The sequence below is a fragment of the Homalodisca vitripennis genome, chromosome 1, assembly GCF_021130785.1.
Source record: "Homalodisca vitripennis isolate AUS2020 chromosome 1, UT_GWSS_2.1, whole genome shotgun sequence".
NCBI lineage: Eukaryota > Metazoa > Arthropoda > Insecta > Hemiptera > Cicadellidae > Homalodisca > Homalodisca vitripennis.
The window spans coordinates 178,362,648-178,390,340 of record NC_060207.1 but is presented as its reverse complement, the minus strand read 5'-3'; the positions used below and the strand labels follow the sequence as shown (position 1 = coordinate 178,390,340).

Here is a 27,693-nt window from a genome sequence, read left to right as displayed (position 1 = left end):
CTGTTGTATTCTTTTGCACTCTCTTTTCCATTTTTCCTGATGGCAGTAATAAAACATCCATAAACTCAAATCATTATTACCCGAGCGTTATGCATATTAGCTGCTGTAAAACAGCTAGATAGTTTTATATCTCTTACAATAAATCCAATGAAGCACTATTTATATTAACTTATTCGTAACCTATTTAATCTAAGTGGCGATTCATGACTTTGTATGTAAGGAGCAGTTTTATGTCTTTAAACCACTCAATAAAAAATTATGTATCTTGAAATGTAAATGAATCCACATTCATAAACCACTTACATAAAAATAAGTAATTACATTAAATTTACATGCAGAGAAATTTCTATTTTTATTGATTTTGCTTGCCAAGGTTGGAGTTGTAGCATGCCGATTTCACGTCTGAAATTATTTATAGCTCTTTGTATTGATTCCTATCAGTGTTGGAGATAAGTATCGTACAATTCTACATATCTCTTAAATATGAAGTTTGATACAATAGTGGCAACATATTGTTCAGTTGGCATAGTTTACATCTACAGCCTGGTCCCTAACAATGGTAAAACTGTAATAGCACTTAACTAAATAACATTTTAATTACATATGAGTAGAAAGTTGTAGGTTTGATAGTTCTTAATGATTAGGAAACAATGGTAAATTCAAATTAACTTGTATGATTTTAAAATTATTAAATTTCTAAAAGTACTTTATTGACCGTACTACATTTTCTTTGAATTAAAAATATTATTTAACACATTTTTGACAACGACATATTACACAGAGTGTCTCAAAAGTTAGAGTCAAGCAAAAGTCTAGAGATGTAGCAATCTTAGAAGTAGCCAAAAAACCTAAAAAATAAAATGTGATGAATTAATTGTTGTTTTCAAGTTGTTACACTTTTTAGTGTCTTTGTAAATTAACTTAATTTTAAAGTTCTTTATCATTCTAGAGCACTTGTACTCTCACTGAGCAATTTTGTAATTGTGTGATACATTTTTCTATTCGCATTGCGTGAACAATTGTGCTAGTTGAATGTCAATACGTATATTTCGTAATCATAATTTTATAATCGGTTCAATAATCTAAAATTTTCTTAAATCCCAGTAACGAAACTAAAAAATTGTATTATGTTCTAGGCGTGTATGGGCAGGATCTTTCCGAGAATCTGCAGCTTTTTTCCGGGTTGGATGCTGTCCTCAACTATTTCCGGAACAGCTCGGTGAGTTGGATATTGTAATTAACTTGTAATGAAAAAATATTATTTTAGCTAGATTCTTAATACTGAAAATGCTGGATGAAACAGTTTTTTTGTTTTGGACTTGGACAAAACTCTTCTTAATAAATATATCAATTAAAATCTAAATAAGCATCATACCTAAGCAATACTGATTGAATTACCTCAATGGCCTTTCAATTCCCAATGTTTTAGAGGTTCTGATTTCCGATCCACTTCGAGAATAGTTTAAATTAAAAATATTTGTGTAAGTTAAGTAAAACGATACCAACCAGCCACAAAACAAACTTCTGAGTAGATTCTAAGGAATGATTCAACAATTTAGGTGATCTAGGTAACATAATTGTTATTGTGAATTCTCAAAATAAGTAATAGAGTAAAATAGGTAAGCAATGAATATTAAAAAAGTAATGAATCTTTCATCAAATTTTTAAAATCATAACAAAAAATGTTAAATTACCAATCACTGTGTAAAAAATCAGTAAGGGGTCGCTACTGTTACGTCTAACCATTTTTCTATGAATTTAAATGAAGTCCAATTGAAAGAAATCTAAGATTAAACACTGAGTAAGACAAATTTATTTATTTTTAATATATTGATAAAGATAAAAATATACATTTCTCTAAGAATACTGAATTTGTTCGTTGATATTTCCTTGATAACTGTTATATCCTTGGAGAAAAAAACATTACTTTTATCTTGTAATAACTTGTTACCCGTGGCTTCGCACGCAATTTTAAAAAACAAATTGCCTAAACTAATAATAATAAGTAAAAGCACTTCTCTTGCAATATGATGGAGTCCTATGAAATTTTCTAAACGTAATAATAATATTAATAATTCCATTGCCAATTTACAGTATGAATATTAAATGTGCTGTGGATATTGCCTCTCCCTTAAGGAAGGCAATATTGTATGGATACAAAATTTAATTGCATTAGTGTCTACCATGTCACCAAAGAATGATATAAATAACTGATGGGAAGTCATTTGTCATTGTTTTAGTTTATTTTTATTTATACTGTTTTTAATTTATAACGTTTATTTGTTACATTGCTTTAGTTATATTATTTTATTTGTTTGTTAATTCTTCATAGTTTATTTCTTGTTATAGGGTTTTTCTACTTTATAGTTTATTTCTTGTTATAGGCTTTTTCTATTTCATAGTTTATAGAATTAATGAAATTATTTTTATTATTTGAATGTTATTGTTAATTATTAATATTTTACTTTATTGTTATATGCCTTGTCTGCCTCAAAATGTATAAAATGATTAACTTGTTATTATTACATTAATGTTACTGTTACTTTTATTGGCATTTTACATAGTTAATTCACCGCTCTAGATCATCCTAGTTCATAGTTATTAGTTTACTTAGTTTATTAAAATTATTATGACTTAACATGGCAAACATATAATTTATTGTTTATTGTTGTCAAATGCCGCTTTCTGCTCACAATTGTATATATAATGATTAAGTTGAAAATAGTGTAATGTTTGTAAATTTGAATTTTCTCTTTTTTCTACTAACTTAAAAATTAATGGTGGTGGAAGATAAAAATGGACGACTGCAAAATAATTCATAACTTGTAACATATTAATTGTCAACCACTTTTCCCGCACGCGCCCTGTGAGGCGCATTGGGATCTGTAAGATTTATGTATTGAAATGTTGACATGAATTAAGAGTTTTGAACTTGCCTTTATCGCTCTGATGGCCTTTTTTAGGACGGGATGTTATTAACTTTAATGCCATTGCCTATATAAATAGACCGTACCTGATTATAAATTATAATATGGGAGTGCCATGTTAAATTATCATCAATAAATATTTATAGAAATTTAACAGAGGTTTTATCGAAATCTTTGAAAATATCTGACTTTTCAATAGAAGGGGTTTATCTTAAGCTGAGCAAAATGTTTTGAGTTTATTTATTATAAGGCCATTTGAGCTGAACCACTACAAGGTGCCTTCAACTGTTTTATTTACGAGATCTTGTAACGTTTCACAATTTGTGTGGATATTTACGAAAGTTAACAGGTCTAAACAGCAGTAGGAAGGTGATATATATATATATATATATATATATATATATATATATATATATATATATATGTATATAATAAGACAAACGAGGACCCAGGACTGACCCTTGGGGTACTACAATGTTAACCACTAACTTATTGGACTAGTGTCCATTAATAAAAACTTGTCTGATTTGTTAAAAACATGCCAGAAATACCAGTAATAACATAATAATTTAGCTTTAAGATTAACTCATCATTAATTAAGCATACATCATGTACAAACTATTGCAGTAGCTTTAGTTAAGGGAATCAGACTTAAATCTGATTTTTATATCATATTTAGCAACGGAAGGAGCATTTATGGTTCTAATAATTATGCAGTATCTCCGACGCGATAGCTGGGTTTGAGCCTTTTTTTTAACAATATACTGGCGTTTTATCTTCTTAAATATTTTATCTTTATAAATATATATGACTTATCCTGGGTTTAATAAGAAAATATAGTTAAAATTGGGCTTTTAATGAAAATTTATTAATTTTAATTTATAATAACGTTTCAGTTTTTAATCTGCAAAATAATTGCGAGTAACAGCACCGACCCCTTTAAATATTTCCGGTGTTTTGTATATGTCAAACAATGAAATACGAAACAGGTTAGTAAAGTCTTTGTTACAATATATTTAAAAATTATACTTAAAAGTTACCTTTACTAGGACATAAATAACTAGTACGAGTAACTAAACAAGCAATGCTGGGCGGTGAACCGGCGCAACATAGGCTATAAAATAAGGCTGAATAAAAGAAGATTGAAAAACCCCAAAATGTATTTTAACTACAAATGAACAGACAATTTTGATAATATTTTCAGTATCATGTTGAGTCTTTTGGGATTCCCAGCGATGACTTCGGACGAATAGCACACCGAAACCGAAGACAGTTCAATTTAACAAATAGAAGCAGTTATTAATTCACTATAATGTTTTTTTGGCGATTGAAAAGAAATTGGTGAAAGTTTGTGCCAGTCTCAATATACGAGATTGTTGATATAGTTTTAAAAGAAAATGTTACTGTGGGAATCATCTCGTATGTTATACAATAGCTGCAAACATAACGCATATAGGATAAGATGTATAAAGAAAGTTACGTATGAATAAAACAAGTTATGACATCTTTTCGCTCAGGGAGATTTGAAAGGAATATTTGCAATAAATATTAAAATTGATCAGTTTTAGACGGTAAAAGTAAAAGATAAGAGAACAAACATTTTCTGACAATTACAATTAGAGTTATATGTGCAATATCCGGGTAAGAAAAAAGTGGAATAACAGAGCATCAAATTTAATGAAACCTTAACTAACTTCCTTAGAGGAAGATGAACGCAACATACTCCTGTACGGACGAGGTAGACTAATTTAATATATTGAAATGCATTGATTTGCTGGAGTGATCATTTACTTTTCGTTGATTACTGGTGATGTTTATCCTGACACTATCGCGATTAGTAGAGGTTACGTTGTTGAAATCCATTGATCCAGGGGGAAAACCCTGAAATTGAAAGAAAAATATCCTTAAGGATAACATGTTATGAAGGAAATTAACCAACTAAAACTACAACTCATAACCTTGATAACCATACTAAACTTAATGTTGGTGGTTTGAAATACTAATTTAATCAATGAACCTTGAACCTTATTCTGAAAAAAACCGTTAAGTTTTGAGAAGCGCTCATGAATAAAGGTATTTTGAATCGAATGCTAAGGTCTCAGCAATGTATTCCCCAACATCACCTAAACGTTCTATCTAAGAAGTAATGCTTTCAGAACCCACTGGCTCAGAAAATCCTTCACACCTTCGAGTCAGATTGCATCTACATGACTCCACCTCCAATTCCTGACACGACTGATACGAGAAGGAAAGCATTCATCGTCATCGAGGGTAACCATAGGCCCAGTGAGTAATAGACTAATAGAAACAATACATATGCTAGTTCTAGTTCTAGTTCAAACTAATCAATATACTTCTGTTACATAGTAAGTGGTTTTTGTGACAGCGTAATTCTTAGATCTAAGTGGCCAGTGTCATAACTAATATTTTAGATTACCGGTTTCTAACACCATCAAAACGTTGAATCACAATCAAGGTCATGAAATATTTTTTCCGTTGTAGAGAGCATCTTCAGTCAGGTCAGTTTTCCTCGTTGAGACCGAATATTCGCAGAATTGTATTGAGTGAGCTATGTTCTGAAGCAAGAAGAACCGGAAAAATAAATGTTTTCATCATGACAATGTCATGTTTCAGAAAAGGATTTCTATTAGTGTGATATAACAGTGGATTAAGTGTGTCTTTGGCAGAAATAAGATTAAATCGGTGTAAGCTCACAGATATAAAACTTATTTTCACTTTACCGACGGTCTGTAGTAACTATAATGAGAGCGATGGTAGTTAAAGATTTTATGGTGTAGTAGCACTGTAACAATAGTAGATTATAGTCTCCCTTTTATAGTTTTATTTACGATTATTATATACAAATAGTAACCAACTATGAAAAAATAAAACTAAAGAAAACACTTTTATTACCAACGGAACTCTGGCATTATATCTTGGTTATTTAAATAGCTAGCAACATGAAAGGAAACGGAAGAGAACAAGGATGAAATAGAGAAGGAAACGAGAGACGATATGTCCGCTGAAACACTCAATACGAATACATAAATCCTTTTTTTGTTTAATTTAGTTCCACATGTGGAGCTCTGGACGTGTGCTGGACGGTTTACCTCACCCCGCATACTTCCAAGAGTCTTATTTATTGTATCCCATCTAATCAATATGTTACAAATCACTAAATTATAGTTGTAACCATCAAGGCGCGCGCGCGCCCACACACACCACACACACACTTAAGCAATTAAAAGTATATAGGTTTTTGAATATTTTTGTTCAGTCACTAATACCCTGTCATAGGTCGAGACGCCCTGGGCATGAAGCTGACGAAGATGCTAGAAGGTCGCTATTTGAATAACCCTGCTCCTTGCCTGATCAGATACCTCCAAGAGCTGCTTCCTAACAGTGTCCTGCGCCGAGCCTACTATGTCCTGTCACTGTATGCCTCTGACTTCAACACGCGCGTACAGCTCAGCACAGGACGCTCCGTTGTGTTAAACGGGTAAGCATTTGTATATTATACTAGCTGTTTCCCGCAGCTCCGCACGCTTTTCATATGTTTTGCCCGTGTATAGGAACTTCTGGTTCAATTGAATTATATTTCCAACGCCGGTGTAGAGTTTACCTTGTCACCACGATCAAGAAAATCTGTCAAAATTACATGTTTATAGCCATTGTACACGTACATGTACTTTATTTTAAGGTGGTCTACACTCAACCTTTAAGTTTAACGAGAAATTTATTTTAAAGACAAATATATATCAAAACTTAGCGCCTTCTAATAATGTTTGGCTATTTAATATACGTAGCTGTCTCGTAATTGCAGTTTATAGTGTGCAGGCGCTTTGACTTTGATAACTTTTATATTTTGTAGCGCCGCGTGGTGGTGAGTTACATCAATGGGCCTAACAAATAAACTTCTACGTAGAAAAATACATATACATACACATTTCCATAGTGATCGGTCAATTAGTTCTATAAAGGACGCACAGAAAAATTCATTATATTTGTCCATATATCCTATTAAGTCCTACCTTTAAAGAGAGGTAAACATAACGTCACAATGTTGTTCTGAAGCTGCTGGCTGGACCAGTTGACATTTTCCCTCCTGAAGACGTACGGCCAAACTCCACTGCCCAGTGTCTCATCTCAGATGTTCTCTTGGCCTACCGATTTACTGCAGCCGGACCTCATATTCTTTCTCAGCATGCCTGACAACACTCAGAATAGGGCTTCACTTGGTTGGCGGAGACCTCAAACGTGGCAAAACAGGTAGGTCATATTTGATATTCGTAATAGTCTAGTTTAGTAAAAACACTGTGTTCTATGGAGATGCAGATTATAGTTTGTACAATTTTAACTAACATTTAAGCTTACCGGTTGAAATCATCGAGATATTAAATCACAATAAAAGGTGACTGGGGAGAGCCATCTTCGGCGCTCTGACGCTTTCTGTAGGCGGTAGTATGGCACGCCCGGCGGCCGTGAAGTGAACTTATCGTCTCTCTCTCTCTCTCTCTCTCTCTCTCTCTTGCTTTGTTGTGACGATGTATCAAGTGGTGAGTTGATGCCTCTGTTCGAGTTGGCTGGTTAGAATCGCAACTACAATCCGTTTTCCAAGTGTAGCAGAAGGTGGAAGAGGAATACGACACTACACTTAATTAACTATTATTAGAAAGGGTGGTTTTTTATAGCTAGCTAACTAATATCATGGAAGGAAACCAAACATGCGCATGCGGCGGTGGTGGCGCAGCCTAGTGTTTGATTTCATAACTAATTGATCTACTCACCCACACTTCAGCTCACCTCACTGAATGATTCATCTCATGTCTACACGCGCGCGCGCGCGCGGCGCGCGCGCACACACACACACACACACACACACACACACACACACACACACACACACACACACACACCACACACACACACACACACACACACACACACATGTACATGTACATGTTATCTATGAAAGTAGTCTACAAATAATAATTGTAACGTTATCTTTTTGAATACAAGCTTAAAATTATTATAGCGCCAACTTTGTACTAACCCTAAGTAATTAAACAGGATACAAGTTAACAGTACTTAGACGATTCACCGGTCGATTGCGATAGGTCAGTGGAGCTGTACCGACAACTGGAGAGCAGGTACCCCATAGACATCCAACACCACAAGGTCAGACCCGATGTCCTCTACAACCAAGTCATCAAAAAACTAGGTCCCATACGAGATGTAATTAGAGAAAGTGAGTACTTTAATGCCAACTGTTAAAAATATTTTTAATGTGAATTTAAATCTGATGAAAATAATGATTTTGTTTTAATTTTAGAACCCAGCCATCTTTTTCTTTTCCAGAAACCATGGAAGATACTCAAGAGGCGATGTTTCTGTTTAGTGGGTTTCAGAGAGTAGTTGAATATTTTAAAAACAATTCAGTGAGTATATATAGTTCTTTGTGTATTGTGAAATTGCATAATTAAAGTTATATTAAGGCCTATCATGACAATGTTGTTGGAACTCTACAGAATCCCCTCGCTAAAAGGATAATAGAGACGTTCGAAAAGGACTGTTACCCAAATAAAACTCTCCATATGCCGATGGACAAGACGAGGCGACCCTTCATTGTGATAGAGGGGAATGGCCATACCAGTAAGTACAATTACAATTACTAGTAATACACTACTGTCTCCATAATAACAATAGGGGAATTAATTAGGATTTTTTTTAAAAATGTAATGCCTCGTCAGTATTTAGGTCCTTCTGGGGATAAGCACATTGTTGGGAGTAGTTAAAAAGTTACTCATAATAAATTCATTGCTTAAAGAAAGTTACTCAGTTTAGAAAAGCTTTTAAATAATGCATGTACTCGTATGAATATATTAAATTTAAACATGGTTGTAAAATATTTCCTAAATATTTCTTGAATAAATAGATCTCAAATTCTCGTTAAACCATTAAAAAAATTTGTTTTTAATTATACTCATCAGTTACTTATTATAACTTACGTTTAAAGAGACAACTTAATTTACTAGTCCATGAAAAGGCAAGTGTCCAAAATTTAAAGAACACATGAACTGTCTGTCATTCATGTAAAATAAAACTCACAATGTGAGGTATGTTGTATGATGAAATAAATTACTACACAACAGCACTATTAAGACTCAATATAATTGCAGAGCAAAGTATTTGTAGTATTGAAAGTATTAAGCCGATGGATTCTTAGACATATCAAAAATTATAGTTTTCATTTTTATGTAAGTGCAATGTAATGTTTTGTTTGAATATTAATGTTATATATTTATATTTCCTTCTTTTGCGAATGTTACTAATAATAATAAAATATCAAGCCATTAAGTGAAATATACAAAAAGATGCAAATGTTCGAATAACTTTAATCTAATCCTAAGATTAAGATATTTAAATTATGTAGAATCACAAATATATTACAGAGAAACGTGTACAACTTTAAGTAATATTAGAGAAACAATCTCAAGGTTTGTTATAAGCGCAATGTCAAAATTACTTAAAAATAAATTATTGATAATAATAATATAATCATTCAATAAGAAAATAAATGACATTAAAACTCAAAATTTGCGAACTTAGTAACATGATTTCGGTACATAAATTAACTAACATTTATATAGACATATATAGGTATAGGAGTAATATTTATTTGAATTTCCCTCATGTCATTTACTGTTAAAAATATAATAAAACCGTGTGTTGGTGCGTATAAACTATATATTATAATAGCTCGTGATATTTATGCATGTTTCTTAATTTATAAAATCCAATTGATATTTTTCTAATATAAAAAAGAAAACACATAATATTTATTCATATGGAGAAAATGTAGGTTACTATGTTTTACATAATTTAAATTTGGTGTATTTTTTATATAAGCAATAACGTATAGTATTAAAAGAATATCCATTGAAAAAATGAATATCTTGGTTTTATTTTTAGCCGAAATGAGGACTGACCGGGTGGTAGGAAATGATTCACATTTCCGCAGGCGATGCTTTGACCCGCGTCATGCGAGTTTGTTTATACCGTTACTTTGAAACAGATTTTTAAAAATAAATTCAGTTTATTGTCAAACACGTTGTTTTTTTATTTTACTGAATGTTGTTTACCGAGGTATTGTTACCGTTCAGACATCTATTAGCTCAGCTACCCGAGCTTCTCACTATAAAGAGGACAGTCCAAGTGGTATTGCTCTTTCTTGCCTAAATTTATAGCATTATAGTTATCTCTTGTGTAACTAATACAATGAAACTATTTAGGACCAATCGCTTGCCATTTTAAATTTTTAATTGAATTCGTGTCTAATAACAAAATATTTGCTTTATAAATTAAAGAAGAAAAATAATGACTGTATCCACACGTATCTGTAATGTTTTTGTTATGTGTTAAGGTACTAAGACATACTCTAATTTGGTTTACGCATATTTTGTAAATATGGTGATATTTAGTAGCCTTTTGTGTGAACCAGAGAATAATATTAAAAATAAGGTAGGAGTGTGAATGCCACTTTTTTTGCCCGTGGCCATGTCTATTTCTTCTGCAGAATAAATTTACAGAACCAAATGGTAGGGAGCATTTCGTTAAGAATGAATTTTAATCACTTGAGACGCTGCAGGAAAATTTAAATTTCTGTCTGTATGTCTCTCAGTCAGTCAGTCTGTCTTCTCTACCTGTAGAACACTATACTTGTAATATTTCTTATATAGCATCTTTAATTGCATTAGTTACACAATAGATAACTATAATGCTATACATTTACGCTCAGAAAAAGTTATAGCACTAGGACTGTCCTCTGTGAAGTGAGAAGCTCAGGTAGCTCAGCTAGTATCTGAACGGTAACAATCAAAGTTACGTGGCACAACCCTAGCGCCAGACCTCAGAAATAACTGAAATAATCCCCCTGACCTCAGCTCACTTAGTCCGTACGAACGGTCTATCTCCTGTATAACTAATACAACCCAAGGTAGCATATATTCGATGTTTTCATATAAGGTGACTCAAATTTATATATATGGCGTTTTACACGTCAGTAAGTTGAAAAATATAGTATAACTACGTGTATAAAGGCGAAATAAACGAAAGCATCATTGTTTATCTTATTGTCCAGGAGCGAAGCCAATTTTCTCAAATAAGCAATTAATCACACATAATAGTTTTTCGTGAAATTGACAAAGTAAATTCTGCTTTGGTAGGGGGGAGGTTGATATAGGTGAGCATCAAAAGGGTTAAAATATAAAACAAACATATTTTTCAGATCATACTCGCTTGATATATTTTAAACTACCCATCAGACAAAATCAGAAAATTAAAGTTAGTGCATCTCGCCATAATGTACGACATTTTGGCTGAACATTATTAAGTGGCGACTTAAGACTCGCTATCTTGCAGTCATACGCTTATGTAACCATTAATTAATGTAATTATTAATGTCCTCGATGTTTGATTTTCAGTATATCAAGCTAAAAAGTTTGATCTTAGAAAGAAAGTTAGTTTTTGATATTTTTAACCCTTACGATACATTTCCGTTTTGACCGTCATAAAATCAAAAGTGGTTGATGATTAAATCATAAAAAAAATCGCTCAATAGATTTTTACGGAAATCCAGATTGTGTGCTTATGCCTAGACTTGGAAAACGGCTCATAGAGGCGTTTTCGTTATAATTCCAAATTTTAACGACATTGACCTTTACTGACCTCAGCAATGAATCAGTCTCGTGTATCGCTAGGGGTTTAAAAGGTAATGAAATATCAATAAGTGATTTGAGTAACGATCACAGTTCTGTACCTTTGTCTTGTTAACTGATCGTGATTGATGAGGCCCCAGTTTTGTTCTGCCAGCTGGTAGCGCACAAACTGTCCGATATCGCTTCTTTCCCTTTACTGATCATTGTCGTTATTATTTTATCCTTTAATCCTGTAACCACAAAAAATAGATTAGAGAGAAAATATATTTTACAATACCGATGATTTAATTAGTAATGTAACAATAATTGATCTTGTTTATTTGATATCTTTTTATAATTCGTGCACATGCATTCTGCTATACGTACCTATATTTATAATAAATTTAAATTCCTCTTATCCTGACCTGATTGAACTTTCCAAAATATAAAAGTATCCTATTTATACAGGATTATAAGCGTTGTTTTCGTAATATTTATATACACGTTTTCTGAAAATATGTTTTGTAAGCTTAATATTTAATTTGATCATGCCTATTCCGTTAGAACAACAAAATGAAATATCACTCAATATATGTATAGTATAATGTAATTTATCATCTTATCCTTCAGGGAAGTAATTACATGGTAATAATAACTATTTGTTGTTCCAGACAATCTTTGACTACTGCTTAGACAATATGAAACATCGTAACTTTTTGGCGGTATAATCTTTAACTACTACTCCGTGAGCTTATCTCATCATATGAGTATAAGAAGCTTATTTCTGTAATTTAGTGTTGTATGAGCATAGTAATTTTCCATTTCTTAGCTAAATGGAATATTACTCTCTCCATTTAAGTATGTGATTTTTAAAATGAAATACTGAGACAACAATTTATGAAATAACTTCATTTAAGAATTTCTAAAAATCCATAGTCTCTTTTTCTGCATTGAATTTTAGAGCTTCTGAAAAAATATTACTAACTCATTTCGTAAAAGAATACTCCAACTATCTATGAATAATAATTAACGGATTTTTATATATTGATTAACTCAAATTGATAAAAACATTACTGTCCGACTTTCCTTAAAGGTCATGAGTAAAAACCTAAAACTGGTAGAGGAGCAAACAGAAAACAATCCGTCTGCTCAGGGAGTACTGCAACAACTTTCCCTTAGCAGATGCATTGAGTTGCTAATAATTCAGTAGTCCGCCCAGGTTTATATTGGAATGTGAAACAAACCAGAGCTTCTTCTGTAAGTGAAGTCTACTGTATATCTTCAAAGTTTTGCAGCGTCAGTTTTTAAAGTTAACAGTGCAGAACGATTGTGGCCCGTGTTCTTTATTACAGTTTTAATAATGAGTGTTTGTTTTATTACAACGCTCTGGTACGACTAGTTTAGTTAACTTATATTGTAGTTATCCTAAGTTAGGAACCCACCTGAGGAAGAGATCGGATTGCAGTTTCAAAACAGTGTTACTGATTTCTTGTATTACTTAACGATGGCAAAAGAGGGAAAACCCCTGATATGGTAGAGCAGTCATAGCATTATTGTACATCAATTATCTAAATCTGACAATATAAAATTAGATAACATCTAGTTATACCTGCAATTCTGAAGACCTTAGAGTGAAAAATTATGATGATTTTGATGGTAGTGGTAATTTATCTGCCAGGTAGGGATCTGGTCGGGAAGAACCTGGCCAGGAAGATGAACGCCAGATACATGCTCCACCCAGCCTCCTGTATGGTGCAGTATCTTGACGTCATACCCAAAGGCACATTACTGCGGAGGGCTTACTACGTGCTGTCGCTCTACGCGATGTCGTTCAATGTCAAGGCACATCTCAGCACTAACCGGACGGTCATTCTTAACGGGTAAGAATTCCTTAGGGGGTGACTTAGGTTATTCATAACTACTCTAGACTGTAGTCCTCCAGACGAGTTAGCCAGTCATTTAAATAAAACACAATTTATTCAGGGATTTGATTTGGGAAATCATGGATTGAAAATTCACAAATTATGAAAATTTAGTTTTTAGACGAATATTATCTCCTTATCTTGTTGTCTGACACTAATACAACTATTACTTACATGCTAGAAAGGTTATAAATGTCTTAACAAGGTAAAAGAGACGTAGCCAGTAAATTATTTTTAATTTAGTATTTTACACTTTTGTCTGCTCTTTGTTTTACCGTATTTTTCCTAATAGGCAAAAACGACAGTTACTAACTTAACAACATTGCTATTTAGTACCTTCTGTTTCCGCTGGTCAACAACGGAGGGAAACTTGCCTTAGAAAGTGACGTGTAAACCAAATAATTTTCTTAACTGAAATTTTATTTGATTATAAAATACAATTTCACTGTCAGAAGTAAATAAAAATACGAACTGCCCAAAAACGATTGCACTATGTTTAACAGTCTTCTTAATCGGCGTGGCGTTCCTTTTTGAAATTTAGTAAACTCATGTAAGCAGTTACTAACTACGAGAGTCATTTATAATAGTGACAACAAACACATGAGATATTATCCAAAGGGAACTAGAAATAACATGCCGCGCAAACATATTACACTGAATAGATATAACCAAGTCACCTGACCTGAGGAAGTAACTGGAATATTTAATTAAACCTTTTGTGCTTTACAGCCAAACAACAGCACTTCGACAGGTGGTAAACAATTTTTCTAATGGCAACCTCTATTCCTCATTCTTGGTTTCTTTCGCCAATTTATTATGCCTGATAAATCAGAAACACTAACTATTTTGGCATTGATGAAATCTTAGCTTGGTATGATGACATATTATAAAGGTATAAATATATTCTGTATATAGTAGTAAGGTATTAGAACTTAAATTTATTAGAATTAGAATTTAAATGCAGTTATGTATATTACGAAATAAAATAATAATTTAGTTTAATTTCAACAATAGAGCGTTATGTGTTAATTTTTCCAAGTTTGTTTTTTTAAACTCCTTATTCGAATGTTTAGATATTGGCTTGACCAGCTGACGTTCTCTCTGATACAAACTTACTCCAACACTCAGTTCCCTGCCGCCTCCTCAGATGTCTACAGTTTTCCAGAGGAACTCCTGCCTCCGGATTTGATCATTTACTTACATCTAGATGATGACTTGCGCTCCATACGCCCCAACGTTAACAACTCCTCGCCTAACTGGTATACACGGTATGCTTTAGGTTAGGATGGTGCTGGAACAGATTCGGTTATCGTTTACTTAGCAAGACGTTTTAATAAAGGTTCAAACGGTTTTATACTAATGCAATATTATTTGATTTAGTTTTATACTAGAATACATTACGTAGTGTAGCATACTTCTGTGTTTTGGAATTGCATAATACATGCATAACACGGAGAATTAAAAAATAACCTTTTAATAGATATGAAATTTATTTTAATGTGTAATTACTTACATCGATAAAATGTTTCACACATATTTTCTTGTAAAATGTTTCTCCCACAGAGCCCTGAATCTGTACGAGTCATTGAAAACAAGATACCCCATAGTAGTCGAGAAACTGTATGGAGATGACAGAGTTACTACAGAGGTGGTCTTCAAGCACATAAAAGACAAGCTGTCATCTACTAGGAGCATATTTGTGCAAGGTAAGCTGTACGAGTCATTGTAACAATATACTGCATGTTAATCCAGAGACTGTCTAGAGATGACAGAGTTACTACAGAGGTGGTCTTCAAGCATATACAAGAATAGCTGTCATATAAAAGGAGCATTTTTGTCCAATTTAAGCTGTAAAGCCATTGCGTGTATCGTAGTATCTAATAATTGAACTCTAATATTGGTATGCTAGTGCCATTGCGTGTATCGTAGTATCTGGGTATGCTAGTGCCATTGCGTGTATCGTAGTATCTAATAATTGAACTCTAATATTGGTATGCTAGTGCCATTGCGTGTATCGTAGTATCTAATAATTGAACTCTAATATTAGTATGCTAGTGCCATTGCGTGTATCGTAGTATCTAATAATTGAACTCTAATATTGGTATGCTAGTGCCATTGCGTGTATCGTAGTATCTAATAATTGAACTCTAATATTGGTATGCTAGTGCCATTGCGTGTATCGTAGTATCTAATAATTGAACTCTAATATTGGTATGCTAGTGCCATTGCGTGTATCGTAGTATCTAATAATTGAACTCTAATATTGGTATGCTAGTGCCATTGCGTGTATCGTAGTATCTAATAATTGAACTCTAATATTGGTATGCTAGTGCCATTGCGTGTATCGTAGTATCTAATAATTGAACTCTAATATTGGTATGCTAGTGCCATTGCGTGTATCGTAGTATCTAATAATTGAACTCTAATATTGGTATGCTAGTGCCATTGCGTGTATCGTAGTATCTAATAATTGAACTCTAATATTGGTATGCTAGTGCCATTGCGTGTATCGTAGTATCTAATAATTGAACTCTAATATTGGTATGCTAGTGCCATTGCGTGTATCGTAGTATCTAATAATTGAACTCTAATATTGGTATGCTAGTGCCATTGCGTGTATCGTAGTATCTAATAATTGAACTCTAATATTGGTATGCTAGTGCCATTGCGTGTATCGTAGTATCTAATAATTGAACTCTAATATTGGTATGCTAGTGCCATTGCGTGTATCGTAGTATCTAATAATTGAACTCTAATATTGGTATGCTAGTGCCATTGCGTGTATCGTAGTATCTAATAATTGAACTCTAATATTGGTATGCTAGTGCCATTGCGTGTATCGTAGTATCTAATAATTGAACTCTAATATTGGTATGCTAGTGCCATTGCGTGTATCGTAGTATCTAATAATTGAACTCTAATATTGGTATGCTAGTGCCATTGCGTGTATCGTAGTATCTAATAATTGAACTCTAATATTGGTATGCTAGTGTGCTCAATTCAATGGAGAGGGAACATTATATTAGTAAAATCGCAAAAATGAGTGTTCGTGGAAACTGTTACAACAATATTTGTTGCTATAATTCGTTTGTCATCTGAATTTAGGGAAAATATCAGTAGGTCTTCACTCAATGACATTTTTTATAGATTATGGTGATAATGGGAATTAGATTCTAGGAGTTAATAATCTTAAATATTATATAAAACTTAATTACAGTGTTCTACAGAAATATCATTTTACATACAATAAAAATATAGCAATTTTCAGAAATATGTACTGTATAAATTGTGTATTTCTTATACATTAATTACTACTAATAAACTCCCTTTATATCCTACATAGTTTAAATCAATTTTGACAATCAGACAACAACATAGGCTGTTAGTTTAATTATAAATATGGTAAAAATATAAATATTAAAATGCTTTTTTTTAGATTACGAAGAAGTTTCGCAAGTATTGAAACTCTTTACCAGCTTAGAAGATGTTCTTAGTTATTTTAGGACCAACACAGTGAGTATTACAATAACCATGTAAATTTTTATAGAGTGTGAAACAAAGCTGCTATGAATTTACCTAGTAAAATGTACATAACTAAATAGATTGTACCATAAATTTAATACAAGAAATATTTCCCGAGTTCACTTCTTAAAGTAAATGCATCAGTACACTTACAGTTTCAGTTGATTGTTTACGTTTTACTGCATATCTCAATATAAAACCTTCCGAAAACGTTACTTAACTGAATTTATAACACGAACACAATGTAAATATTATGCGTACGTTATTAAAAATAAAGCTAATCAGCGTTATACTTACAATTACAATAAAAAAACATTCTTGCTTATTGATACTTGGATAAAATATAAGAATGCACGTTAAACAGAAATAGAAAAAATATTTACATCTATATTTGTTCCTATTATTTATGTACTACTGTAGTTTTAATATTTATCTACATATTTGTTTTACGTCTTAAAATTTTAGTTATTACTGGCTGAGCGTTAGCAAAGATTATCAGTTGTGGGGATGAAATAATTTTAATTTATGTTTCTTCGTTTGTCTAATAAGTACCCCCCTCAACTCCAAAACCGGTTCTAGCTCTCATAAATTCAACACGATTTGTGCTATGAAAGGTCAGTAAATATAGAAATTCTCATAATTTTAACACTACTCAACATTCATGATTATGCATATTCCTATATTCACAGTATAACGTGTCATAATTTTACGTTGACTTGAAAAAAAAAAAAAAAAAAAAAAAAAAAAAAAAAAAAAAAAAAAAAAAAAAAAAAAAAAACATAATATATAGTTCAAAACATAGGCACTAATCACTATTTTTCTAACAATCTGCTGCAATCTAGATAAATTCTAATAAACCTGATCAATAGGTTTGAAGAAGGCAGCAGTGCAAGGATAATAAGTGTACCTTCACTTTGATCATTTGTTTACACGAATAGTAATCAAATTTGGCTGTATTATATTTAATGTTCCCATGCAAATTTAAAAGCAAAATCCATTAACTAATTAAATAAAAAAGCTTTATATTTCAGCACTTTTTACGTTAAATACTCGTTTTGCGGTACTAATAACATTTAAGCAGTGTATAAGGTTTCAAGATGGTGAGATTTTAAAATATTTTAAAGTAATATACTAACATACCAGTCATTAAAGAGTAGTCTTAGAACCAAATCAGTACAATTTAAGATCCAGCATCATTAACAGATATTAAATTTAATATTTCAAGATGATAGCAACACACGAATATATAGTTGTTATATCTTGGCCAGAGTTTAAGATGTGATGTAGGGTAAGTATAAGTCTTTGTGCCTTTACCATTGAAGATGAGACAACCAGTAACTGGATTCTTTTTCTCCCTCCAATCGTGTCTGGACTGTTACACCAGAAAGAGCCAACTGCTATACTTCTTTATTAAATTTTTAATCCTAAGTGTTCACACCTATGTGCCTGAAGGCATACTTTTATTATTAGTAGCCTATATATTGTATACGTATCAATTATGTTAAACAGCTTCTTGTTAATAGATGTCAATTCAATTAAAGTGTGTGTTCTAGAATCCACTAGCAAGAGAAATCCTGTCCACGTTTGAGCAACACTGCATTTCCAAACCGGATCCTTTACCGGAGTCGAGGAAACCTTTTATCATCATCGAAGGAAACAACAAGACAAGTTAGTATAACTTTGCAGCTCTTAAAAATAATTGAATAATCACTCGAGATGAAATACACAAAAAAGGTAAACATAAAGCGTATATGTTTTTTAAAAGCTGTTCAAACAAATATTCTAAAAGACTCCTCCATTCATTTAAGTATTTTATCTGACTCAACTGAGTCAAATTTCTTAACGAAATATATTCATTACAATATTCTAAGTGTATATTTATTTACATACGAGATTTTATGTAGCAGTATTAATACAATCTGTAATAACATGAAAGAAGAATAAAACTATGAAAATTGATTTAAAGGAGGTGACTATTAACTAGATTGGTTGAATGACTAATCGATTCATTGTGTGTAGACTGTAGGGAAGGTTTGTTTATGCTTGCCATACAAACCGAGTGTGCATCGACTGTTTATAGATTCTAGTACAGGTCAAATCAATTTCGTGCATCAACTGTCCTGAATACATGAACACTTTTGTATAATGTGTGTATAATGTAACAGGCCGGGACATCATAAGCACGAGATTGTCTCGAGAAATCGACGCTTTGTACATGAAACACCCTGCACCGTGTCTCAGACCTCTCACTGACTCGCTACCGAGAGGTTCCGTCCTCCGCAGAGCGTTCTACATCCTCTCCTTGTACGCCACCGCGCTGGAGGTCCAGCAGAACCTCGCCAACAGCCCTGTTCTGCTCAACGGGTAAGTTCCGGATAAGATGAGTTTGTAATTGTACCGATATTTAATTGTATTATATATGATATACATGTATATTTTATATACAACTAACGCTGTTACTCGATACTGTTCAGTTTTACTACTTTCTCCAATGTTTTTGGAAATAAATACTTAGCAGAATAATTGGCACGATTAGCGATCTTCTCCCTCGTAAACTTTGTAGACGACCATCTGTCTACGGGGAAGAAGCTTGCGCGCCTTGTTAGTAAGTAAAATGAAAATGTTTTGTACTATAATTTAGCCCTTTCATGCAAGATATCTATTTTAGATGTACTATAAAGTCATTTGCAAATACTAAAACTAATTGCTTGTGATGTTTTATTTGCATTACAATGGATATAGGTTGTGGTAATGTCTTTCTGACGAGGCCACGTTTTCGTGATTATAAGTTGCCTCCATAAATGGTTAATCCCGCCGCGATTTTGCTTTAGGTAAGCTCTTTCTTCCCGAGAGTTTCTCCGAGAATCTGAATACTTGACTTCGTAGTTGAGTGTAGTCTCCCTTTTCTACGAGGTTTATACTCGTACTTCAAATCGAATCCTTCTTCCTTTTTGTGACTACAAATTCAATGTCGAGGTAATAATGCTGACCGGGGTATATGAATGAGCCAACGTTTAAGGGAAGTCAATTTTAAAGTTTCCTAAATGATAAAGTTTCGTAGCCACTATTCCAAAGAACATTGGAAGCACTAGGTCACAACCCCTAGTAACATTTAAGTTCATTCTCACTCTTTATTGGCAGCAACGTGGCAAAGTCATATATTTATTTAATACATAAAAGTGGTATATGTAAATTTCTTGCCACAATTAAACTTGTATGTAACCTCAGTCATCTTAAAACCCATGTGTGTGTGTTTCGTCCATTCGATTTATAAGGCCTCTTGGTTTATGTAATTCGGTTCATAGTGACTCTTGGTTTATCTAGTGTGTTAAGAATCGTTTTAGAAATATCTATTAGAGTAATTACGAAACCCATTTGCTGGAGGCTCCATTTCAAAATTCAGAGCCGTACGTCATTCATTTGAGACCGCTGTGCATATACTATACGAATTAACCCTATGCCACTTTACTCCGCTTATCTATAACTGTATGTAGATGTTTGGAATACACTCTATTGCCTTTAATTTCTGAAACATTTAAGTCTAACTTGAGCATCAATAGTGCTTTATTGAGCTATTATACCTGTTAATGATGAATTAGATCAACTTCAAGAAATAGTTTTGTAAATGATTTTCTATCCTTTTCAAACTTACTGTACATCAGGTTTCATGAGGTTTCCCTTCCAATGATAAGTTGTATACGTTATTGGATCTTCTCAAATTTTTAGAAGGTTTGATCTTCTCTTGAACATTTCAGGACCAGGATATGGACTTGTTCATCTTTGATTAGATTTAGAAGAACTAAAGGTAATCTTTCATCTGAGGACTCAAACTATCACCTCCTTTAAAGCGTAATAATATTTCAGCTGAGAGATAACTTCTTTATAAAGTCCTCTCAAAGATATAAAGTACCACTTGACTCCACTTTTTTTTAACTTACGAAGACCTCTAAACTAACTGAATAGATGTCTATTTTATTTATTTTCACAATTTATTTTCTTTGCCTTGTACAGATACTGGCTGGACCAGTTGACATTTGCGTTGATCCAATCGTTCCCGTACGGCCGACTACCCGTCGTGACCTCCCCAGTGTTCAGTTGGCCTGTCGGACTCCTGGCCCCTGACGTCATCATCTACATTAACCACCCGGACCAGCTCTACCACTCGTCCCCTCTTGCCAGGAGCCACAAGAACTGGAAGCCCAGGTGAGTGTAACACCTGAGTGTACTCTCATTACAATTCATGGTCTATAGTTCCGGAACTGTGCAATTAATTAAACTATGGTACTATACCTTGTCAGAACAGTTCCAAATGTTGTGATGTTCACTACGTGTTTCGGAACGGTCGTTCAATCATAAAATGTTACAAAATTGTTAAAAATGCTCCACATGATGTTGTCAAAGTAAACAAAAAACAAATACTCAACATATCAAAATAGGGCTATAATATACACAGACATTACGACGGCAGGCCTACCGCTCACACGCGATCACAACCGGGGGGACAATAGACAGGTCGAAGTGTGCAGCTGCTCCGTCACTGGTGCGTTCTTATCGGTTGGTTTATCAGCTGATGATAAGATATCCTGTCCGAGAATATTGTGAAAAATACGATGTGAAGTAAACTGAAGTTTTTCGTTTAAAATAAAACAATTTTAGTGTGTTCCTTGAAATGTTTTATGAATGTTGTCCATACTTTAATCGGACTTCTAAACGTGTACAACCAAAACAATAAAATAAATGTATACAATCAAAAGTGTTACGTTAAGCTCAGTCATATGATACAAAGTCAAAATTATAAGTTGTCACTTTCATATTAAGGTTAAAAAATAAACGAAGTAATAGTATATAGGTAGGAGGTGAACTGGAAGCAAATAGCATATTGAAATCTACTTTAGAGTTTCACAATATGGTAGAATACTACATATAACCTAATGTGATAGCATTTATAAGTAACATTTTATAGCATGTAGTAAATTCTTTAGGAGACGGTGAAGATTGCAAATAGAACCCGAGTATCATGCAGCTATGTCACTATTATGTGATTTTTACTGCAATTTTAAACCAGTGACATGAAAGTTTCAGTAGTTGAAGTGAGACTTTTTTGTTGAAAAGGAAATAGGAACTTGAAAAATGTATTACAAACTTTTAAACTTTATGTGCAAAGCCAATTTATTCTAATGTTATTAACGCTTATTGCAAAACGGTTCGGTTTAAACAGAATTAACGATTGTTTGAATTTCTTGTCGAATATTTAGAGATGTTCTGCCTATATTATATATGCGTGCCATAATTATTGTGGTAAGTACTTGAACATTGACTATTTTACATATTTATAGCTAATGAAATAAATTTTATTTACAGTACCGCAATTTAGTTAGAAATATTTCTTATTAAGAGCATTTAGTGTTAAAAAACTAAGCGGTAGCTTAATAAACGAAAATTTGCACATAAATACAATTTTTTCTAAAGATTTTCTTCCATATGTCATTGCATTTAAACAAGTCCGCACAATTTTACACTTAACTAAGAGTATCATAAATTTTAAATAATAAAAGTGAAATATTATTCTGTTTGAGAAGTTATATAAATGAGACAAATAAATCCTATTACAGTTGATCCAGATAGTAAAGTACAGTTTCTGTATTAAAAACAATATATTACAGAATAGGTCCCTAATGTTTCACTCACATTGGATTGAAGTTACTTGATATAGAGTTAGCACTTGTTTATTTAACTTAATTTTGTCAGTGGTGTTGTGAATGGAGTCAGTCATCCAAAAAATCAATTTCAATATTGAGTCTCAAATAAAGTTTACTAGTATTTCGAAAACACGATGGAAATACTGTAGCACGACGGTGTATACCAAACAATGTACTTACTCTTCATCACAGCTGCCAATCTATCAGCACGATTGTGCTTTGTTTTAATGTTAATGTTGGATTATATTTTACGATATTACTGGATCGCAGTAGGTACTTATTATAATTTAAATACTTAATACAAAACTTGGTTGATGCTTTTGTAAAACGTTTTTTGAAAACAAAGAAGGTTTATTTGGTTTGTTATACATTTTGTTGGTTATTTACAGTTTTCTTCAGAACCGTTGAATAAAATACCACCTTAACATATACTATGGTAATATGTAACAATATCTTACTAGGATAACACTTGCTAACTAAAAATAATGATACTTAAAAATGAAATCATCAACATTATTTACACCACAAAAAATTCAAAGTTTTTTCCCAAACAAATTTAAAGAATAACTGTCATGCGTCAAGATCCATCCTAAGAACTGATACCGATTAAAATGTTTTAAACTGTTTTGAGACATTTAATACTGATAAAGAGGGTATTGTACAGTATTTTAATAATGTTTACAGTATTGTATACATCAAGTGAAACTATTAATAAACACACTTGACAGACTTTTACAGAAATAAGATGATTTAGCACTGTTGTTATCAATTAAACTTTACGAAGGCAGAGTGGGAAGAGTATGTAGCTGCTCAGTAGAACTTTTCATGGACTATTCTTGAATTAGAGGGGAGTTTCGATAAGTGTGCCATAAATAATCTCATTTTCCAGTCATGTGCATATCTACTTCACCCTATTCCACAGTGTTCAGATGTATAGTAACCTGAGATGTAGCTGATGTACGTAAGATCTTGGCAGCTAACTTCATCGATTAATCCTCCAAAGTACTATCAAGTATTTACACTTTATAACAGGGGCTCTTTTTGAGATTTTTTTTGAGATTAAGTGATCGATCTGGAGTGCTTTCAGTCTACACAAAGATTCATATTATGTAGGGAATCGTAAAACCAGGTATCAATGAACGGTTAACAATTAAACTCTTGTTAAAATGTGTGCAAGCTCTATGTTTGCGCTTAGGCCTATACTCTAAGTATTATTTCTAAGAGTAAGCAAATCCTTGAAAGCATATATTCCATCACATTTATTTTTGTATGGTGTGACGAATTGTATAGCTTGCATCGTGCGTATCAGTTTTTGTGAATATTAAAAATAAAATTGAGGAAAATTAAACAGCCGATTGAACCACTCTATTTTCGCTAAAGATAGACTTGAACAAAACTGGCACTTACGTAAAAAGCCGTAAAAGTGAAGAAAATGGAGATTCTAAATGTCTTTGGAATATCTCGTCTTTCCTCTACACAGCATAATGGCTGCTGAGTGAGATGTATTCTTATATATTGAGTTTATTATAATTCAAAGGAATTTCATACCCAGTCTCAATTATATAAGTTCTTAATAGCTAAGACCTGATCGCAATAAAGGCGTATTTCGTTCAAGAGAAATAATGGCATTGAGAACGGTGGAAATTCTATTGTAGATAAAGCTATCAAGCTATTCATAGCACACATTCAGCAGATATATTAGTCTGTAACTGTCTATTCAATCTTCCTTCGTTTTGAAGAAAGCAAATCTTTTATTGCATTTTCGTGTATGGCATTTAATAAATTGTGATAACAATAGAATCCCTAGTTTTCGATCTTCAAAAGAGTTAAATAATATATCACACCTGTTTTCTTGTTGCCAAAAGTAATATTATTATTTCCCATATAAAAACGTGGAAATCGTAACCGTGTTTTCACATTATTGTGTTTTAACGATTTTATAAAATTTTGGAATATATTGAAATTTGTAAACTTTGTACTTGTATACGTCGTAATTCTTAAATATTGGCTCAAAACCTCTTTGTTCTGTTTTGTTATTCTTGATACAATTTTAAAATATCAATAAAATAAAAATATTGAAAGCTTTCTTTTCAAAAATACGACATAGGTAGTCAATTTATTTCGTTAAGAATTTATTTGAAAATTGCTTTCCATTAGCTAAATTCATGCCAAGTGTTACGCAACTTCTTTGCCTATACTGGAACTTGTATGAATTTGAATGCTTATAATCCATGCTTTTAATGCATGAATTTTCTATGCATCACACATTATTTTGTAATGAAGTTTTTGTTTCTAGCACACACACACACATTACTAATAATGAAGAATAAACTATTTAAAATTATTTACTTATTTAAGCTTATGGTAATAACTAACTTTTCAAAAAAATGAATTGTTATTATGTATTGTTAATGTATGATAGATATTTACTCGTATGTATTATACATCATGAAGTGTAATTTAATTGTAATGCCTCACACTTTCATTTTGTCTAAAAAAACTATCTTTAGCAGAATTATATGTCCTGGAAAAACCTTCATTGACTTCATGGAAGCAATGAAATAGTTATACTCTCCAAATAAAGATACGATGAGATAAAATCCATTGTTTCAGGGCTCTGGACTTGTACCGGAATCTCCAGACAGTATACAATATAAAGCTACTGGACCTAAATGCCGACTACTGGAGAACAACAGATGAGATATACCAATACATCAGACAGAACCATTACTTATAAAGCATTCCCATACGATTCGGAGATTAATTTATGACATGAATAAAACATTAAAATACGTAAACAAATTTAATATTTTCTGTGAAAGTGATTAGGACAAAAATTTTTTATATTATAAAGTGTATTTTATATTACATAGAATTGTAGTAACCGGAACTATAAACTTCATACACTATTCTGAAAATAATTTTTGAGTTCAGCATTGTTCTATAATATATACGTATAATGTAGTAATTCGGTTTGCTTTATAAATAATTACGAGGAAAGAGCTTTACTTTCTCAGTCGTGATAACTTTGGTAACTTACTTGTTATTTTTTACATGAAATAATTGACATGACATGAAATAATTTTAATTTTAATGAAGATTTGCAGTAATACTGATTGCCTAAATTAAAGACAACATAACAGACATAACATAATAGACTGGCAACTTAAACCCCCTCCTTCACCATACGCTAGTTTTTGTCAGAGAAATACCATGTAAATGATGTACAGTAATAATATTTAAATAAACATATTTGTATCAGGGTTTACCAATAAATAAATGTATAAATGGTTGTCCAGCCTTGAATCATTTATTCACCAATCGACAGTTTGAAGACTTTTAACTTAATGTAATAAAGAAGGTATTTTTATTACAATGTGTTTAGACATAAAGTAGCTATGGTAGAAAGGGTAGATTCAATAGAACTGGAGCTAAACTTCAATATGTTTAGATTTTTATTTGTTCAGCTGTGGAATGAAACTTGTGAAATTCTGACAATCACTTCAAATTTTGGTAAATAGTTACCAAAATTATTGATAGAGCGGACTTTTTTACTTGGATTTATGTAAAATGTTTCACATTAAGGAGTTTACGATTGTATAAATTTGTAATTCATTAAAAGTACTGCAAACACAGCTCGACTGTTGTAATATTTACTAACAATCTCTTGCCATGTAGTTTAGCGCAAAAATATGAATACCTCTTAGAGCTATGGACACGTATTAAAGTCAATAAGGCCACCCAAGTTAAGTTTTGTGATCTGTACTTTTTACATTGTCATAGTCAGTATTTTATAGAAAGTATAGTTGGACATGTTTCTAATTGGGAAACTCTATAACGGAAGAAGAAAAGGCTAACGGACTAAAGCTTTATTTGATAGTACACACTTAAAACAGGACGATATTGAGTGATAGCTAATTACAACGAGGGTAGGAGTGGTACACGTGACATTCCTTCCTTTCTATATACAATAGAGGACTACCACCGTGCACCTGTTCTGCGCATGTCAAGGTCAACGTTTCCTCACAAGCTACAAGGAAAACAAAACTTAATTATTTTAAATTCAATTTCGATTTGACGTTTTAAATCGTTTAATTATCTTGAATAGTGTTTAAGTAACGACCGTTCATATCCACGGCTTCCTTTTTCGGAGACCCTGCATTCTTCATTCGTTGGGAAATACCAAACACTTTGGAAAATTCAACAGATCAGTTTTAGGAACAAACTGCATGGAATAAAACCGTATTTTCTAACCCCTTCTTTATCGAAGAGCTTGAAAAATTAAACATTTTCTGGATGTTAATGAAATTCCCCAAACTTTTGCAGTAAACAATGTTTTTGTACTTATAATGGTAGTTGATATATTGATTACATGTAAATCTCATAAAAAATACATTATTACTATTTTTGCGATCTCAAAATCTACCGACTGAGCCGGAAGAACTTAATCTAAATTTAATTAAAGCCCCGCAGTCATCTCGTACGCAATCAGCCAAATAACACTGCAACATGATTGCGCTCTTTCACGAAATTTAAAAGGTTTTTTGGTTGGTTAGAATAGCTACTAAATTGATATAGTTAAAAAAAAATACCTAAACAAACACTAACTTTAATACTTTTTATTTTTTTGGTTTAATACTATATTTTTTCTTAATGGTAATGAATTTTTTACCTTAAGGAAATCTTGAATTCGAAGTACAATTTGAATACCAAATTTTCATTTCGTATAATATATTATGCTATAGTTTAATTTTATAAAAATTTTACAATTTTGTTATTGATTTTTAGAGTAAAGCTCACTCACATTTTGTTCAAACAGATAAACGTAAACAGGTTATAAAGAGTAGCAGTTAAAGACTCCACATGTCGGTATTATTCCATGAAGGTTTTTAACAAGGACTATATCTTCCTTTGGAATTACGAAAGA

The 27,693-nt window shown here is 32.3% G+C and overlaps 1 protein-coding gene across 1 annotated transcript; it reads left to right on the top strand.

Annotated features, from left to right (window-relative positions):
• The first annotated feature begins 401 nt into the window (after nt 1-401).
• Nucleotides 402-26,060, top strand: LOC124352773. The gene is made up of 16 exons (XM_046802438.1): nt 402-559; nt 1,137-1,219; nt 5,084-5,213; nt 6,225-6,426; nt 7,002-7,196; nt 8,045-8,175; nt 8,286-8,365; nt 8,456-8,579; nt 13,302-13,503; nt 14,619-14,813; nt 15,109-15,251; nt 16,982-17,058; nt 18,621-18,735; nt 19,233-19,431; nt 21,079-21,270; nt 25,380-26,060. Exons 1-16 carry the CDS (start codon nt 484-486, stop codon nt 25,501-25,503), a joined length of 2,268 nt encoding a protein of 755 aa, XP_046658394.1. The 5' UTR covers nt 402-483; the 3' UTR covers nt 25,504-26,060.
• The last annotated feature ends 1,633 nt before the right edge of the window (nt 26,061-27,693 follow it).

Bases quoted from the DNA above. Each gene is read 5' to 3' on its own strand.
- LOC124352773 (XM_046802438.1), top strand. From the start codon at position 484: ATGAAGTTTGATACAATAGTGGCAACATATTGTTCAGTTGGCATAGTT. The intron at 5,214-6,224 runs GTGAGTAATAGA...ACCCTGTCATAG, and splicing joins CGAGGGTAACCATAGGCCCA to GTCGAGACGCCCTGGGCATG. The intron at 7,197-8,044 runs GTAGGTCATATT...CGATTGCGATAG, and splicing joins CCTCAAACGTGGCAAAACAG to GTCAGTGGAGCTGTACCGAC.